This window comes from Pongo abelii, chromosome 5 (assembly GCF_028885655.2).
Source record: "Pongo abelii isolate AG06213 chromosome 5, NHGRI_mPonAbe1-v2.0_pri, whole genome shotgun sequence".
NCBI lineage: Eukaryota > Metazoa > Chordata > Mammalia > Primates > Hominidae > Pongo > Pongo abelii.
The window spans coordinates 71,531,457-71,546,569 of record NC_071990.2 but is presented as its reverse complement, the minus strand read 5'-3'; the positions used below and the strand labels follow the sequence as shown (position 1 = coordinate 71,546,569).

Here is a 15,113-nt window from a genome sequence, read left to right as displayed (position 1 = left end):
ATCAAACTGCAGTCAGGAAGCAGCCCTCTGAATTGATTCTTTCTTATGGACTGTCTCACATGCCAAACACCTATGTGCAGCACCCTTCCATCTCCGTGGGCTCCAATTGATGTCTGCCTTGCAGTGAAAGCGCTTTTTGTTGCCGCTGTTCGATACACCCCAGCACATCAACGCAGCAGCTGGGAGCAGGAGGAGGAATCCCTTCGCTTTCTCCCCTCCTTTCACTCCGAACCCTAGGCATCAGCAGCAACGCGCGTAGCCCAGCAAGTTTCCGCACGTGAATGGATTTTCCTGGCTCATCTCCAAAGACCTTGCAGTATTTCACAAAGCTGAAGAGAGGTGAACGAGCATCATCCCCTCCCGGAGGTTGTGCAGCCCCGCGGGGACGCTCCTCCCGCTCCTCCCGCTCCTCCACCCGCGGTACAGCGGCCGCCTCCTGAGTTTGCTCGCGGGGCCGTTAGCGCCAGACCCAGCGGAGAGCCGGGGGCCCCTCCGCGCCTCCCTCTCGCAGACCCTCTCCACCAGTAGCAGCGCTGCTGTCTTCCCACAGGAGGACTTGAGAGGACGCTGGAGTCTGCAGCGCCCCCGCCCCCTCGCTTTTTCTTTCTTTCCTTGCTTTGGGATCTTGCTGCTGGATCCGGAGAGGTTCTGAGAAGACAACAGCGAGGGACTGAGAGCAGGCTTCCGCTGCGGCGCACGAACACAACCGGGGCCACAACCCCCAGCGTCTCCACAACCCCCAGCGTCTCCACCCGCTCCTCGCCACCCCGGTGGGAATGTGAGGAAGGAAAGCCCCCAGCGCCGCCACCCGCCCTGGAAGGCGTCCCAGAGAGCGTCCTGGGTGCCCGCGGCTGGAGCCCCCGTCTCCGCAGCACCGCGGGACTGGAGCGGCCAGGCGCACCGGGTGCCGCTTCTCGGCTCCCACTCTTCAGAAAGAGCGCGGTGGGGATCAGCGCCTTCCCCGCACTCGGCACAACTCCGGGACCCGCGGCGTGCGGCTGGACCGAGTCCCGCTTCCCGCCAGCTCACTCGGAGTCGGGGGCAGCCCCTGCCCGCCCGCCTGCACCCCTTGTCGCTCTAGCTTGCCCGAACCTGCCGCCCCTCCACGCCCAGGTAGTGAGCCCCGCGGCTCCAGGTCTCTGCAGCGCCCTCGGCCCCATGGACAGGGCACCCGTCACCACTCCTTAAGTGCTGGCGCCGCCGCCGTCCAAGCTGCGCACTGAGGTTCCTCGGCTCGCCCCTCTCTGGGGTGTCCGAGAGCCCGGGGAGCGTGCACCATGAAGTCCGTGCTGTTCACCCGCTTCTTTATCCTTCTGCCCTGGATCCTAATTGTCATCATCATGCTCGACGTGGACACGCGCAGGCCCGCGCCCCCGCTCACCCCGCGCCCCTACTTCTCTCCCTACGTGGTGGGCCGCGGGGGTGCCCGACTTCCGCTCCGCAGGGGCGGCCCGGCTCACTGGACCCAAAAGCGCAACCAGTCTCGGCCGCAGCCACAGCCGGAGCCGCAGCTGCCCACCATCTATGCCATCACGCCCACCTACAGCCGCCCGGTGCAGAAAGCGGAGCTGACCCGCCTGGCCAACACGTTCCGCCAGGTGGCGCAGCTGCACTGGATCCTGGTGGAGGACGCGGCGGCGCGCAGCGAGCTGGTGAGCCGCTTCCTGGCGCGGGCCGGGCTGCCCAGCACTCACCTGCACGTGCCCACGCCGCGGCGCTACAAGCGGCCCGGGCTGCCGCGCGCCACTGAGCAGCGCAACGCGGGCCTCGCCTGGCTGCGCCAGAGGCACCAGCACCAGCGCGCGCAGCCCGGCGTGCTCTTCTTCGCTGACGACGACAACACCTATAGTCTGGAGCTCTTCCATGAGGTAAAGGCCAGCCCGCCCCGCTGGGTGGGCGAGGGCGGGAGGGGGCCCTCCGGGCCGGCCGGGCTGCAGCCACACGCCCCTTGCACTCCGGGTGCACTTTTGAGTTCTCAGTTCTCCATGCGCGCATTCGGGGCACCGAGTGGAGCCGCTCCTTGCTGCCATTCCGCAGCCTCCGCTGGCCGTGGGGGTGGAGGGGGTGTGTGTGAGAAGATCACTGTGGCTCAAGGAGGCGGGTGTCTGCTCTGGGGCTTTTCTGTGTGGAGATTGTGTCACGAGAATAGCACAGGTGTGAGGCGCGGGAATGATTTCCAGGGGCCAGGCTCCTGCCATGAGGATGGAGCTTAGACCTGCAGGCGCTGGCTGCGAGAGGAGATCAGGGAGGGACCTGCACCGTAGCGGGTGGCGGCGGAGGGGTGGGGGGTGGTGGGGGCGGGTAGGCTAGGTGTTACTCGAGGCCTTTCAGTGCCTACAGGTGTGATTCTCAGTCTAGGACCATATAGGGAGAAAGGTGGAGATAGCCTAGAGAGAAATTTCACAATTGCGGCCCACTGGCACGGAAATGGTTGTGAGAAGAAACACTGACTTATGTGGAGGTCCTTCCTCTCTTTCCCACGCCTCACAAAAGTCTTTTCTGACCCTCAAGATTACTTTTTTTTTTTTTTTGCAAGAAAACCGTTTCTGGAAAATAAACTGTTCTGCCCTGTGGTTATGTCTTTTTTGCAGCCCAAGGTAATCATCTGGGCTGCCTGGTCCCTTTTCACAACCTTTCTCTAAGGCCTCTTTTTGGCGAGTTAGCCAGGACACATTTGGCGGGGCCTTTTGCGTCGTTCTGGTGCAGTCAGGTCCTGAGTGCAGCCGGGCTCCCTGCTGTTGAGATGGCACATGAGTTCCCTGGGATGGCCGCGCGCACACACCCTCCCAGCAGGCACAGGGTTAGAACAGGTGTTCCTCCTTGAGGCTAGTATCTTGCGGTGTGTGTGTGTGTAGCCTGCAAATGAGACTAAGTGGCATGGGTTTTGTCAGTTTTCTTCTCTCTACGCAATTACAGCCAAAGAAAATCTTCTTGATTGATTTGACGCCCTGTGAGACTGTTGCCTTCCTCCACCTGAAATTTCTTGACGTCCTGCTTCAGAGACTCCTCCTCAATTCCCCTTCTCCCAAGTAAACTGGACATTGGGAAAATACTATGTGTGAGTTGGACACTGAACTCCTAAAATAATCTGTGTGTCTGGTCATCAGATACCCTAACTGCTTCCCACACTTTCATCCTCGTCTCTGGGTTGCTTTCTTAACCCCAGGGCAGAGATATTCTATACTCTTCCAGTTTAATTTTTCTGTGTGGCTTTAAAAAAAATTTTTCTTAAAGGTAATTGCCGCCTTCATTTCTATTCATCCTCTCTTTCATGAATAAAAGGCACAGTAATTGTTCTTCATCTTTTCTTTTCCATCCTTTCACTGTAGAGGGCTTTCTTTCCACGTTTCTCCAGATGAATAAATAAGCTTGGCATTGTATAGTATGGTCCTTACTCAACCCAAGATTAGAGATACCATCTGACGTTTTTAACTGGGCTTTTAATCCTGCTTCAGTGCTCCCGCCTCCAAAAAAAAGTGGCTTGCATCTGAAGCAAAGACTGTACATTTCAATGCACCATAATTTTTAAACCGCAAGGTCTTTTTTTTTCTTCTACAACTTGGAAGTTGCCTCGTCTGTGAAAATGTGTGGTCTTGTTGAAGTAAAATAGTGCACATTACTGTTAATGAACACTGTAGGAGGCTAGATTGTGAAGGAGGAATGATTTAGTTTATTCCGAGCTTCTAGCCTCTTGGTGTGAGGTGTTAGAAGAGTTGGCACACGCAGGCAGTGAAATGATTCAGGACACAGCCTTCCTTTGATGCTTCCCAAGCTGAAAGGAGGGTTTGTTGGTGGGGGATATTAAGCATCAGGAGAAAATTCCAGTAGGTTTTTCATTAGTCCATATGGGGGAAAATATAAAATGAGGAGAGGGTAAGGAGAAAAAATAGTGTTGTCAGGACATTATAAAGGAAAAACGCAAAACTTTCAAGACACTAAACTTTTGTACAATTGGAAGTAATACAATAATCAAAATAAAATAAGAGCATATGCAACATTTTTAATGGTGAGGTGCCACATATACAAAATATACAACAGGTTTATTGTTTCTGTTGTCATTTTAAGCATAATAGGCATGACATACTTAGAATTTAAGTTTTCTATCTCCTGGAGGTCACTCCCAGACAGTAATTTTATGACTAGTACCTTTCTCTACCACTCCCCCACCAGCATTGTTTTTGGACAGTTTAGGCCTCTGTTTGACATATATGTATGCTGATACATTCAGTTTTCTTTATTATAACATTTTCCTTGCATGGCAAACATTATTGAATTCCGTCATTAGGCTAGTGGAATTTATGAATTCTTAGTCTTGTGCATTTTCCAGAATTTGGAAATCCTTAGGTTTATTTGTGAGACAGCCTACCATACACCCATTCTCAGATTAATGATTCCGTGTAAATTACAGTTTAGACATTGTTCTCTGGAGACAAGGTAGGACCAGATAAAACATTGAAAATCTGCAGCTCCTTGGGGGAAAGCAAAGATGCTGATTTAGGAATGCTATAGGGCTGAGGCATATATCTCAGCCCTTTATATTGTGCATGCACACCAATTAGTTTTTAAGTAATTCACAGTACTTAAGGAAAGAATACCCCAAGTCAGGTTTCATCTTTTATTCATGGTGCTTCTAATTTCCATGGTTGATGTTAAAGTGGATAAGATAAAAGGAGGAAAATGAACCAGGTACAAATTAGCTCCGTAAGTACTGGCTGCAAATGAAGGAAAGCAAAGGATGAAAGGTCTCCAAATTAAATTAAAGACGTAACAGGCAATCTGTGTTCGATTATTCCTCCCTGGTAACTGGAATGGTGCTTTGTCGTCTCATACAGCTAACTAATTTTCAGCCTTTCCTTTCAACTGAGCTGCACCGCCAGGAAAGAAATATTTGCATTGAATACTCTTATGTTAACAGCCAAATCCATTTGCAAATGAAGTTTAGTGTGAATCTTAGCCACAGAAATGGGGCTGTTCATTGGAGAAGGAGGTGGTAGGGGTTTTTCAGGTTTCAAATATCTCAACAGCTACTCCTCTTCTTCCTGTGGCATTGATGGGGTTTTGCACCGTGGATCACAGGTAATCCTGCCTCCCTGTGCATCCTATCCATCTATCTCTGGAAAAGCTTATTTGCAAAGGATTTAAGCTGCTTTAATAAAAGCCACAACTACAGATAAATGTGACTTTATTTTTAGTCATGTTTTCAATAACACTATTGATCAGATTTCTGTTTTTCACCAGAAAACCTTCAAAGCTTTCTTAAATTTAAAACAGATGCTTTTCAGGTGAAGTTGGTTTCACCTCTGGAAATCAATTGAATTGAAATGTAAAAAAAAAAAATAGCACTTTCCAAGCAAGAAAAAAAAAACTTTAGAAATTTTGAATTTAATGAAATAAGACTGGAAGACAGGCTGGCTCTCAGACACTTAAGGGGTTGTCAAAGGAGTCAGTGACTGAGATTGCATCTAGAAGATGTTTCTGGAAAGCAATGAACTAAAGAAGCCCCTTGCTTGAATCTTTTGTTGGGTGCTATTAAGCTATTTGTGTACTAGGCAGATAAAGGAGTTTTGAGGTTTAATTCTGTCTGGCTTTTTTTCAGAAGTATTTGTGTGCTTTCCCTCTTTACCTGCTGCTTATTGGAGTCATAATCTGAAGGATATGCAAGTTTACCATGTTTGGCCCTTTTCCCCCTAAATAGTACTTCCATATATGTTTCCTGAAAGGAAACATGAGATTTACCTTTTACCCTTGGTACATTTACTTTATTTAGGGTAATTCTTTTTAAAGTGAAGGAACCTAGAAGATTTTCTTGGGTGGAACATTAAAAGACCATTCTACCTGAAATGTGTCCCTTGTATTTTATTTCTCTCCCTCTGAAAGCTATTAAGAGTCATGCCATAGGTCTGATAAAATGTGAGAATTTTATAGAAATGTATATATGAAACTACAGCCAATTTTCTTAGGCTATAAATGTTAGGTTTTCTTTACTGTCCCTGGGTGTACAGTATTTGAATTATGGTTTGTTTTTGGTAAGAGTTTTCTTTGGAGACCAGCAGTTTTCATTTGGATGTTGATATTTTAATGGGCCAGAAATAACAATTTGGGCCTAAAGATGTTCTCCCTTCTGCCTTTTCCTATTGTCTTTTTCCATCATTCTTCCTCTCTTAACCTGCTTCTTTCACTGATGATTCTGTCTCGTGAATAGACATGAAAACATGTTCGGATTATTGCTTGGTGCAATGAATGTTGTGTCTTTTAAACATTTAGGCTGTTGCTGCTTCTTGGAAACCATTGTGGGTGGCTCCCTTTTTTCTGTCTACTCTGCTTGCCTCTAAATTACAAGCTGGTAAATTTTCTCTTGTGTGAACAGTAATGGAATAGTAATTGCTTTTAAGGCATGCTGCAAAAGCAAAATAGAAAAACCAAAGTCAGTGGTCTTATTTATTAACTATTTCAGGTGGTATTCAAGTAGTGGTAGGTTTTTTGTTGTCGTCATTGTTTTTTGCACAGAATTCAATATTGTACAGATATGTCTATTTAAATGTTTTGGACTCTGAAATATTCAGCCTGTGTAAGTTAACACATATATATTTGATTCACAGTGCTTGTGAAGCATGAAATTTAAGTTTTCCATGGAGCTCAAATTCTCCCGCCAAAATACAAATAAAATTGTTAAACCAGTGTATAGATAGATGCATAGGTAGGTTTAGAATAGATCTCCAAAGCACAGAAATAAAACTAAGATAATTTGTTGTTCATGCCTGGTAATTTTTGCATACAATTTTAAATAAATGTTAATACCCTATGTCATGGATATAAGCAAAATATAGTTGACATAAATTGAGCATTTACTATAGGCAAAGAAGTACCTTTAGGGTTTTACATGTATTATTTAATCCTCATAACACCCTGAGGTAGGTAATAGTACTGTCTCTGTTTGTTTGTTTGTTTTAATACTAATGCTAATATTTAGTTACGGACCCAGTCCCTTGGTGAGTACAGAGGACTTAAACAAATGCAACCTGATGGTAATATAGTTGTTTACCTCTGATCTATATAATCAGTATCCCCATTTTTTAACAGAAGCACTAGGAAGTAACTTGAAAATGTCATGTAGCTGTTAAGTGGCAGAGATAGGATTTTGAACCCAGGTGCCCTGGTTCTAGCGCCTGCATTGTTGACTGTCCTGCAACTCGTGTCATTTAACACAGTCACATGAAAATATGTCATTATTATAATAAGTAAAGCACCTGATTAGCAGGAGCCTTGTGATATTATTACTGTCTTCTGCCATTCTTGAATTCAGGACTTTCTTCTCGGTTATGTCAACTCTTAGCTTTCTCCTTTGACCTTTTGTTACTTTTTTCCTTTTTGTCGTTAATGTATTACATTGAAAAATAAAAATTACATGTTAATATATTTGTTGTGTAGACTATAATGTTTTGATATAAGATACATTGTGGAATTACTAAAGCTAATTAATATATTCATTACCTTACAATTTTATCATTTTTTGTGTGTGTGGTGAAAACATTTAAAATCTACTCAGCAATTTGCAGGTGTACAATACATTGTTAATAACTATAGTCACCAATTTGTGGTGCAGTTGATCTTCTAAATGTATTCTTCCTAACTGAAATTTTGTATCCTTTGACCAAACATTTCCCCAATTCCTGCCCCTACCTTTTTTCCCCTGATAATATTTGGTCTTGTGAAAATTTTATCTCATCTCTCACTATCTCTAATTTATAGACCATTTGATATTTAGATGATTTTTACAAGCTAGATAAAAACTGCCAAGTTAGTATATAAACTGTAGTCTTTTTCAAACTATGTATTCTTGTGAATAAGAATTGATAACTTCTATAGATATTAAAATTAAGTTTTTCCTCATTTGCTATGTATACATCAACAACTCTGTCTCCTAGGCGTGTATCGTGTCAGGGCAGGCAGAGCTGAATGGAAGAATAATTTTCAGGGTATAATGGGAGAAAATACAGAATTATGTGAAGCAGGCTCAGGGGTTTATTATTGAAAGAGAGGAGAGGAGCTGGGGGCCTGAGCCAATTTGCGCTGAAGCTAATGTGGCTGAGGTGGCTCCTTCTGGGAACAGAGATGTGCTTGGAGGAGCCTTGGTTCTCCTCACCAATGTACCCCTTATGTTGGCTGCTGCAGGCAGCACTACCAGGTTCATTTGCTCACTTGTTGGTAGAAGGTTTGTTAATTTTCTTGTCCAATTTTTTCTGAGATTAGGAATTTCCTTGGATTAAAAACAAAATAAATCATTGGTTGAGTCTTTTTGCAGGTTTAAAAAAAACAAGAAAACTTGGAGGTGGCTTTGCTGAGGAGGACAGCCATGTTCTCTACCAGAAGTCAGATTGGGTATTTTTCCTAAAACAACTAAAAACGCAGTAATTTGTTTACTTTTTAAAATCCGTCTCCTCCATCTGTGGAAAGAGAACTTTAAACACTATTTATGTTACATGCTGAATCTAAGACTGTTGTTCCTTCAGCTTGAACTGCGGGATATTCCTAAATTGTACCTGCATCTCTAGTGAAAGCTGAGTGTGCTAAATGCTGGCCATTCTCCATTAACTGAGATTTCAGTTATCTAAGAGAATTGCATCTTAGCAGTACTACTGTATTACTCTGTAAGATTCCTTCTACCTACCTGAGCTCAAACTTCATCCTATTCAGAAGATGTTTTAATATAGCGAGTCAGTAGGCCTTCTCTACCACTTAACAAATATTAATTGAGCACCTACTGTGTACAAGGCACTTTGCTTAATTAAGTCAGGGAGTATTTCAGCTCCCTGAAACAGAGAGCATCTCAGCCCTTACAGATTGATTCTCTGGACTAAATATGCACAGTACTTTCAGTGCCTGTTGAGAGAAATGAACATGTCTGGGAGTGTAAAGCAGAGGTCCCTAATGGAGTTGTTGATTGTAGGAGTAATTGTGGAGGAAGTGACATTTGAGCTGAGAAGTAAAGAACAACAGGGCCTAGTGGGTGATGGGACAGGGATGAAAGAGCCCTCCAGAGAGAGGAAGCCATATTTGTGAACCTGAATACTCAGAGACCTGAAGGATGTTCTCGATGGCAAGAGGCTGGGTGGTGAGAAGATGAGGTGGAGAAATAGGCAGCCACTTTTCCATCTTCTGCGTGTCAAAGTGCAGTTCTCATCTTTGAGAGAAGCTGTCCTGTAAAGAACTCTTCAGGTTCTGTGTATTTGGAAGTGGCATCTAAATCATGCCCATTGGAATCTTCTTCCTGGATACTATCGTGTCTTTATGTAAACTTGTGAATTTAAAAGTATACATAGCAGTGTCAGGAGCATGCTTTCCTTTTTATTTTTTTGCATCTGGTTTTCAGAGTGCCCATTAGGCAAATTTTTGGCCTTTAACTTTTTCAATAGACCTTGGATAAGGTGGGTGGTAAATTGATAGGAAAACTATAGATAAGTATTTGTCCATCTAGTTGTACCAAAGAAGTGGTAATATAGACTTTTGTGGATCCTTTAGAGCACCTGATATCACATTAAATAATATGATACCTGAATATGTATTTCAGTTGTTTCTCCCACTAGATACCAGGGTAGGAATTTTCTTTTGTTTACTGTTGTATCTGTAGTGTCCAGAGCAGTGCCTAGCATGTAGTGAATGCTCATTAAATATTTTTTGAATGAATGAATTATAAGACACTTGAAAGCTGGAGGAATTTATTATAAACAGAGTTTAATCCCTGAAAGGAGTCCTGCACAGAGATTGTCAATCAAATCATAGTTTTGAAGTCTGTGTTGTATGTCTAAGATTGTATTGAGCCCTTTAAATAGAAACTGGAAGATAAATGTGGTCCCTACTCTGATTCTAAGAGCTTTTATACTAAAAGGAAAGAGAATGTCATGAGTATTTATGTATATAGCAAGGCATTACCATCAACAGCCATTAAAAGAGGGAGGTTTGTCAAGGTGGTCGTGAGTCAGTTGAGTATTTGGCCTCTTCACACGTGTGAGAGGCTGGAGGCTGGTGGGGAGCTCACATAGGCGTAACAGCCCATGTTCAAATCCAGCTTCACTGCTTAGTGTTTGCATTACGTTGGCAAGGGTTGACTGCCTCGAGTGATTGTTTTAAGTGCTCTAGGCAAGTAATAAATATTAGTTCTTTTTGCCTTGTTCTCTCCACTATGGGTGACTGCCCTAATTGAGGGTATACCAGATAACTGCACTGTCTTGGTTTGTTAAATGCCTCTAAATGCTCTTCTCCTGACATCTGGACTATGTTTCTAGAGGCCTGGGGGGAGGAGGAGGTAAAGGTACTTGACTTTCCCAAATTAGTCTGTACCCAAGTGGAACTGCATAAATTGGGTACCTTAATTACACCATTGGGTATTACTAGAGTGATTAGAGGGACAAGAGTTAAATAGGGCTTGTCTACAAAGAGTCCTGGGAGGAAGTGAGATGTGAGAGAACTAAAAGCATCTAAAGGACATTTCAGATGGAGAGGAGGTGAAAGGTGTTCTCCTGTGGGTTCTGACTTCTGATGCTAACTCCTAACGGTGAAAGCTAGGAAGTTGGCTTACATGTAGCTCAGAGCAGGATGCTAACCCGGCTCACTGCAACTTCCACCTCCTGGGTTCAAGCGATTCCCCTGCTTCAGCATCCTGAGTAGCTGGGATTACAGGTGCAAGCCATCATGCCTGGCTAATTTTTGTATTTTTGGTAAAGGTGGGGTTTCAACATGTTGGCCAGGTTGGTCTCAAACTCCTGACCTCAGGTGATCCACCCACCTCGGTCTCCCAAAGTGCTGGGATTACAGGTGTGAGCCACCGTGCCTGGCCCTAGGTGTGGTTTTTAATTACTATGTGATCCCAGGGCCCAGTGTGGACCTAGGGCATAGTTACTACATGATACAGTGATTATCGTTGGCACAAATTAATGAATCAAAGAGATAGTATGTTACAAAGGAGAGGGCATGAAATAGATTTTTTTTTAAGCACATGATTAGAAGCAGTAGTTTAAGGTCATTTCCTGGGGTGGGAGGGTTAGGAGTATTCTTCTGTCCAGCACCTGTTGGAGGAGGTGGAAAGGATCCCAGATGCCAGCCTTCTCTGTGTCCATCCTTCTCCCAGCCTTGCCTGGGGACACTGAGCCCCTTGCTGGGCTTCAAGTGACTGATGCTTTTTTGGGAAGCCCCATAAGCTTGTTTCTCTTTTTGCAAACATTGCTTAAGTTTTCGTTAATAAAAACATTCTAAAGCTTATTTAGTGCCAGAATGAGGAAAATGTAGGAGAGAGAGAGAGGGGGTGTGTGTGTGTGTGTGTGTGTGTGGTTTTACCTACCTGTGTGGTTGCCTTCTCCTTAACTGTGAATGCAGTGGCTGCTTTCCTTGTTCCTTCTCCACAGATCCTGTACCCTCCATTTCAGTTTCTGGCAAGAATTGTGGCCAGACCCAGGGATCTGATGCAGTGGTCCCCAACATTTTCTGGTAACATAATTTCTAAAAGAATTTTGTAACATTAACCCTCTGGGATATTTTTTAATTGACATGTACATTTTAAAAATCATTTTAAACTGTTGCAAAGCTTGTGATTTCCCGTGTATTATAAATGTTGACATTTGTAATGAAACTTAAATATGTCCAGTAGATCTATAAATATTGTTAACAGTTTGATACCCACCACCATTCATTTAATAAACATACTTTTCAATGACATTTGGGTGGAGAGAGATATATATATATATATACATATATATATTTTTAAGTGAGACAGCATCTCTCTCTGTTGCCCAGACTGGAGTGTAGTGGTGCGATCACAGCTTACTGCAGCCTCCACCTCCCTGGGTCAAGCAATTCTTCTGCCTCAGCCTCCTGAGTAGCTGGTACTACAGGCACATGCCACCATACCTGGCTAATTTTTAATTTTTTGTTTGTTTGTTTTTTTTGGTAGAGACAGGGTCCTCCTATGTTTCCCTGGCTGGTCTCAAGCTCCTGGCTTCAAGCAGTCCTTCCGCCTCATCTTCCCAAAGTACTGGTATTACTGGTGTGAGCCACCACACCTGGCCACGTTTGGATATTTTATATTGCTCTTTTTTTTTCTATCTTCATTCCTCCTCAGAATTTTATCTTAGCATAATATTTTGAGGTTCAAGGTCATCTCCCTATCACACATATCTACAATGACAAAAAGAATATAGATAGAATTTAAAGTTTTAAAATCCTGTGGCTATCCGCCTCTGTCTTAGAAAAGCTTTAGGATTGCCTTACCATTACAATTAGTATTGGTAAACAATTAATCAAAACAACAATAAATGTTACAGGGTTGGGTAATTAACTATTAAACATAAAAGCTACATTTATTAGAAATCGATTTCTTAGTGACATGGATGGAGCATTTTGTTGCTGATTATATATTCTGTATTGACAAATATTACAGATTGCTAGAGATAGAATTTAGTATAAATTTCATTCCTATTAGGTCAACTTTTTTTTACGTAAAGAAGTAATTAAGGTGGGAAGCATTTTCTTACAGCAGTGTTTCTCAGTTTTTTGAACTCTCAAGCTTTAAGCCAAAAATTATGTGGTGATCTGACAGCAAAAACTATTTTAATGATTTATTAATGATATTAGGTCCCCTCCAGTTTTGTTGAATGCAAATAATTAGAAACCTCTGGTTGCCCCAACGGATTTATTACCCATTCATTAGAGACATTGGCTTTCTTAATAAAGATAGCAATATTTCTGATTACCTTTGTTTGGTACCCTGCAGGTTTTATTAGGTGGGACAGTGCATTTGATAACAATACAGGATGGGTGAGCAGTCAGGCCCTTTGTGAAGTGGGAGAAGGGTGATGTGAAGCGGGGTGGGGCGGGGGTGGGGGGCGGAGCAAGAGAGAAGGATGGAGAACCTGCCCCTATCCAAGTGGATCAGTTTTAGGAAAGCTTATGCCATATATAGGGATGCCAAGGGTCTGGGAATTTATTCCCTAACTTAAAGCTATCTGCATTCACATATTCCATGGAGAGTTGTGTGCATTCAGGTATCATGCACTCCCAGTCTGAAAAACTGCTATTTTGGTTGAAAGAGTATAAAGACTTGGAAGATGGGGCCTCTAGGCCTGACTGAGCCAAAGGCTCCCATGACCTCAAGGGAACTGACTAGTGCTTTTTTCATTTTTTACTGCATTCTGGGTCCCACCCTTGGCATTCAGATGTGTGCATGAGCTGCTGTTTAATTTTCATCATCTGCTTTACAAATGAGGAAAAGCCCTGATATCCAGCTTTCTCATAGGACCTGATAATAATACCTATGGTTTTGAGAATTAAACGAGGTGATAGATATGTGTAAAGTGGGTAAACAGAGTAACTTCACTCTCTATTTGTACATCTCTCAGAAGTCTGGGGCAACAGGAGCTGTGGAAGGCTCCAGAAGACAAGATGTCACAAAGCCACCTAGCTACTGTAGCTGTACCAATCCTGACAGTCATAGCGGCCCCAAGGTGCTGCTCTGTTGGCTGATGGGAATGCAGATTTAAGTATGGTCCATATGTGGACGTGTTGTTTTACGTCTAAATAAACTTGGCATTGCAAGATGAAAATGCCAGTATCATTTTTAAAGGTCAAGTGACAGTTTGGAAAGATTTTTATAACTTTGATAAGTTCCTCAGCTACATCTGTTCACACTGGCAAGAGTGCTAGAGACGTTCTTGGGAAGTCTTTTCTATCAGAGGAGCTGCAGCCTTGCTCTGCAGAAAAGTTCTGATGACAGTCATCAGAGTATTTGGGGCTCATGCACTAACTGTTAATTATTTTCATTTTTCATTAATGAAAATTTATTTTTTCATTCTTCTTTAATGAATTTAACTATTTGCCTCTACCTTTGCTTCCTGCTGTGTATACTGATAAGACAGGTTTTGGGGTTTTTATGTTTTCTGGTCTTGCTTTTCCCCTTTGTTTTAGGATTTAAAAAACAAAAAGGTTAAAAGGGTAGGTTGACAGTGCTTGCAGTTTCTGTTTTACAGCAATCCCTGCTGTTCCTCTGAAAATTGGTTGATCGTCCTAAAATTTAAAATATATAGATGTTCATTTGATTGGCTCTGGTAAATCTAGTGACATTTAAAAGTACATGGCAGCTAGGCATGGCGGCTCACACTTATAATCCCAGCACTTTGGGAGGCTCAGGCAGGAGGATGGCTTGAGCCCAGGAGTTCGAGACCAGCTTGGGTAACATCATGAGACCCCAACTCTACAAAAATTTTTAAATAGTTGGGTGTGGTGGCATGTGCCTGTACCCTCAGCTACTTGAGAGGCTGAGGTGGGAGGATTGTTTAAGCCCTGGAGTTTGAGGTTGTGGTGGTCTATGACTGCACCACTACACTCCAGCCTGGATGATAGAGTGAGACCCTGTCTCAAAAAAGAAAAAGAAAAAAGTTCATGTCTATTCTGTTTTTTGTTATGTTACTTTCCTCTAAACATGAAGAAAAGCAGTGAGGAGAAACAAAAATTGAGTATTCCTGTGTTTTTTATTGTAGTAAAATATACATTTGCCATTTTATATTTAACCTGATAACCTTCAGTGTTGTAAAATACACATTCATAATTATTCATTTAACCTGATAACCTCTAATCTCCTTTCCATGAATCGGACTAGGTACCTCATATAAGTGGAATCATACCATATTTATACTTTTGTGTCTGGTTTATTTCACTTAATGTCCTTAAGGTTCATCCACATTGTAGCATGTCTCAGAATTTAATTCCTTTTTGGGGCTGAATAACATTCTGTTATATGTATATTCCACATTTTGCTTATCTGTTCATCTCTTGATGGGCATTTGTGTTGCTTTCACATTTTACCTATTGTGAATAATACTGGTACCAATATTAGTGTACACATAATCTGAGTCCCTGCTTTCCGTTCTTTTGGGTATATACACAGAAGTAGAATTGCTAGACACAATGGTACTTCTATGTTAGTTTTTTGAAGAACTACCCTACTGTTTTCCATAGCAGTTACACCATTTTACCACCATTTCTATTTACCATTTCTATTTACCATTTCTATCACCAGACCACGAGGGTAACAATTTCTCCACACCTTAGCCACCACTTGTTATTTT

The 15,113-nt window shown here is 43.1% G+C and overlaps 1 protein-coding gene across 2 annotated transcripts in view; it reads left to right on the top strand.

Moving 5' to 3' along the window:
* The first annotated feature begins 626 nt into the window (after positions 1-626).
* The window catches only part of B3GAT2 (beta-1,3-glucuronyltransferase 2), a 97,492-nt gene continuing 83,005 nt past the window's right edge, over positions 627-15,113 (top strand). The window contains exon 1 of one of the 2 annotated variants that reach the window (XM_024248367.3): positions 627-1,868. In XM_024248367.3, coding sequence (XP_024104135.1) covers positions 1,278-1,868 — 591 coding nt within the window. In that variant the 5' untranslated portion in view covers positions 627-1,277. The remainder of the gene's footprint in view (positions 1,869-15,113) is intronic. The other variant, XM_054557690.2, reaches the window with a different exon arrangement.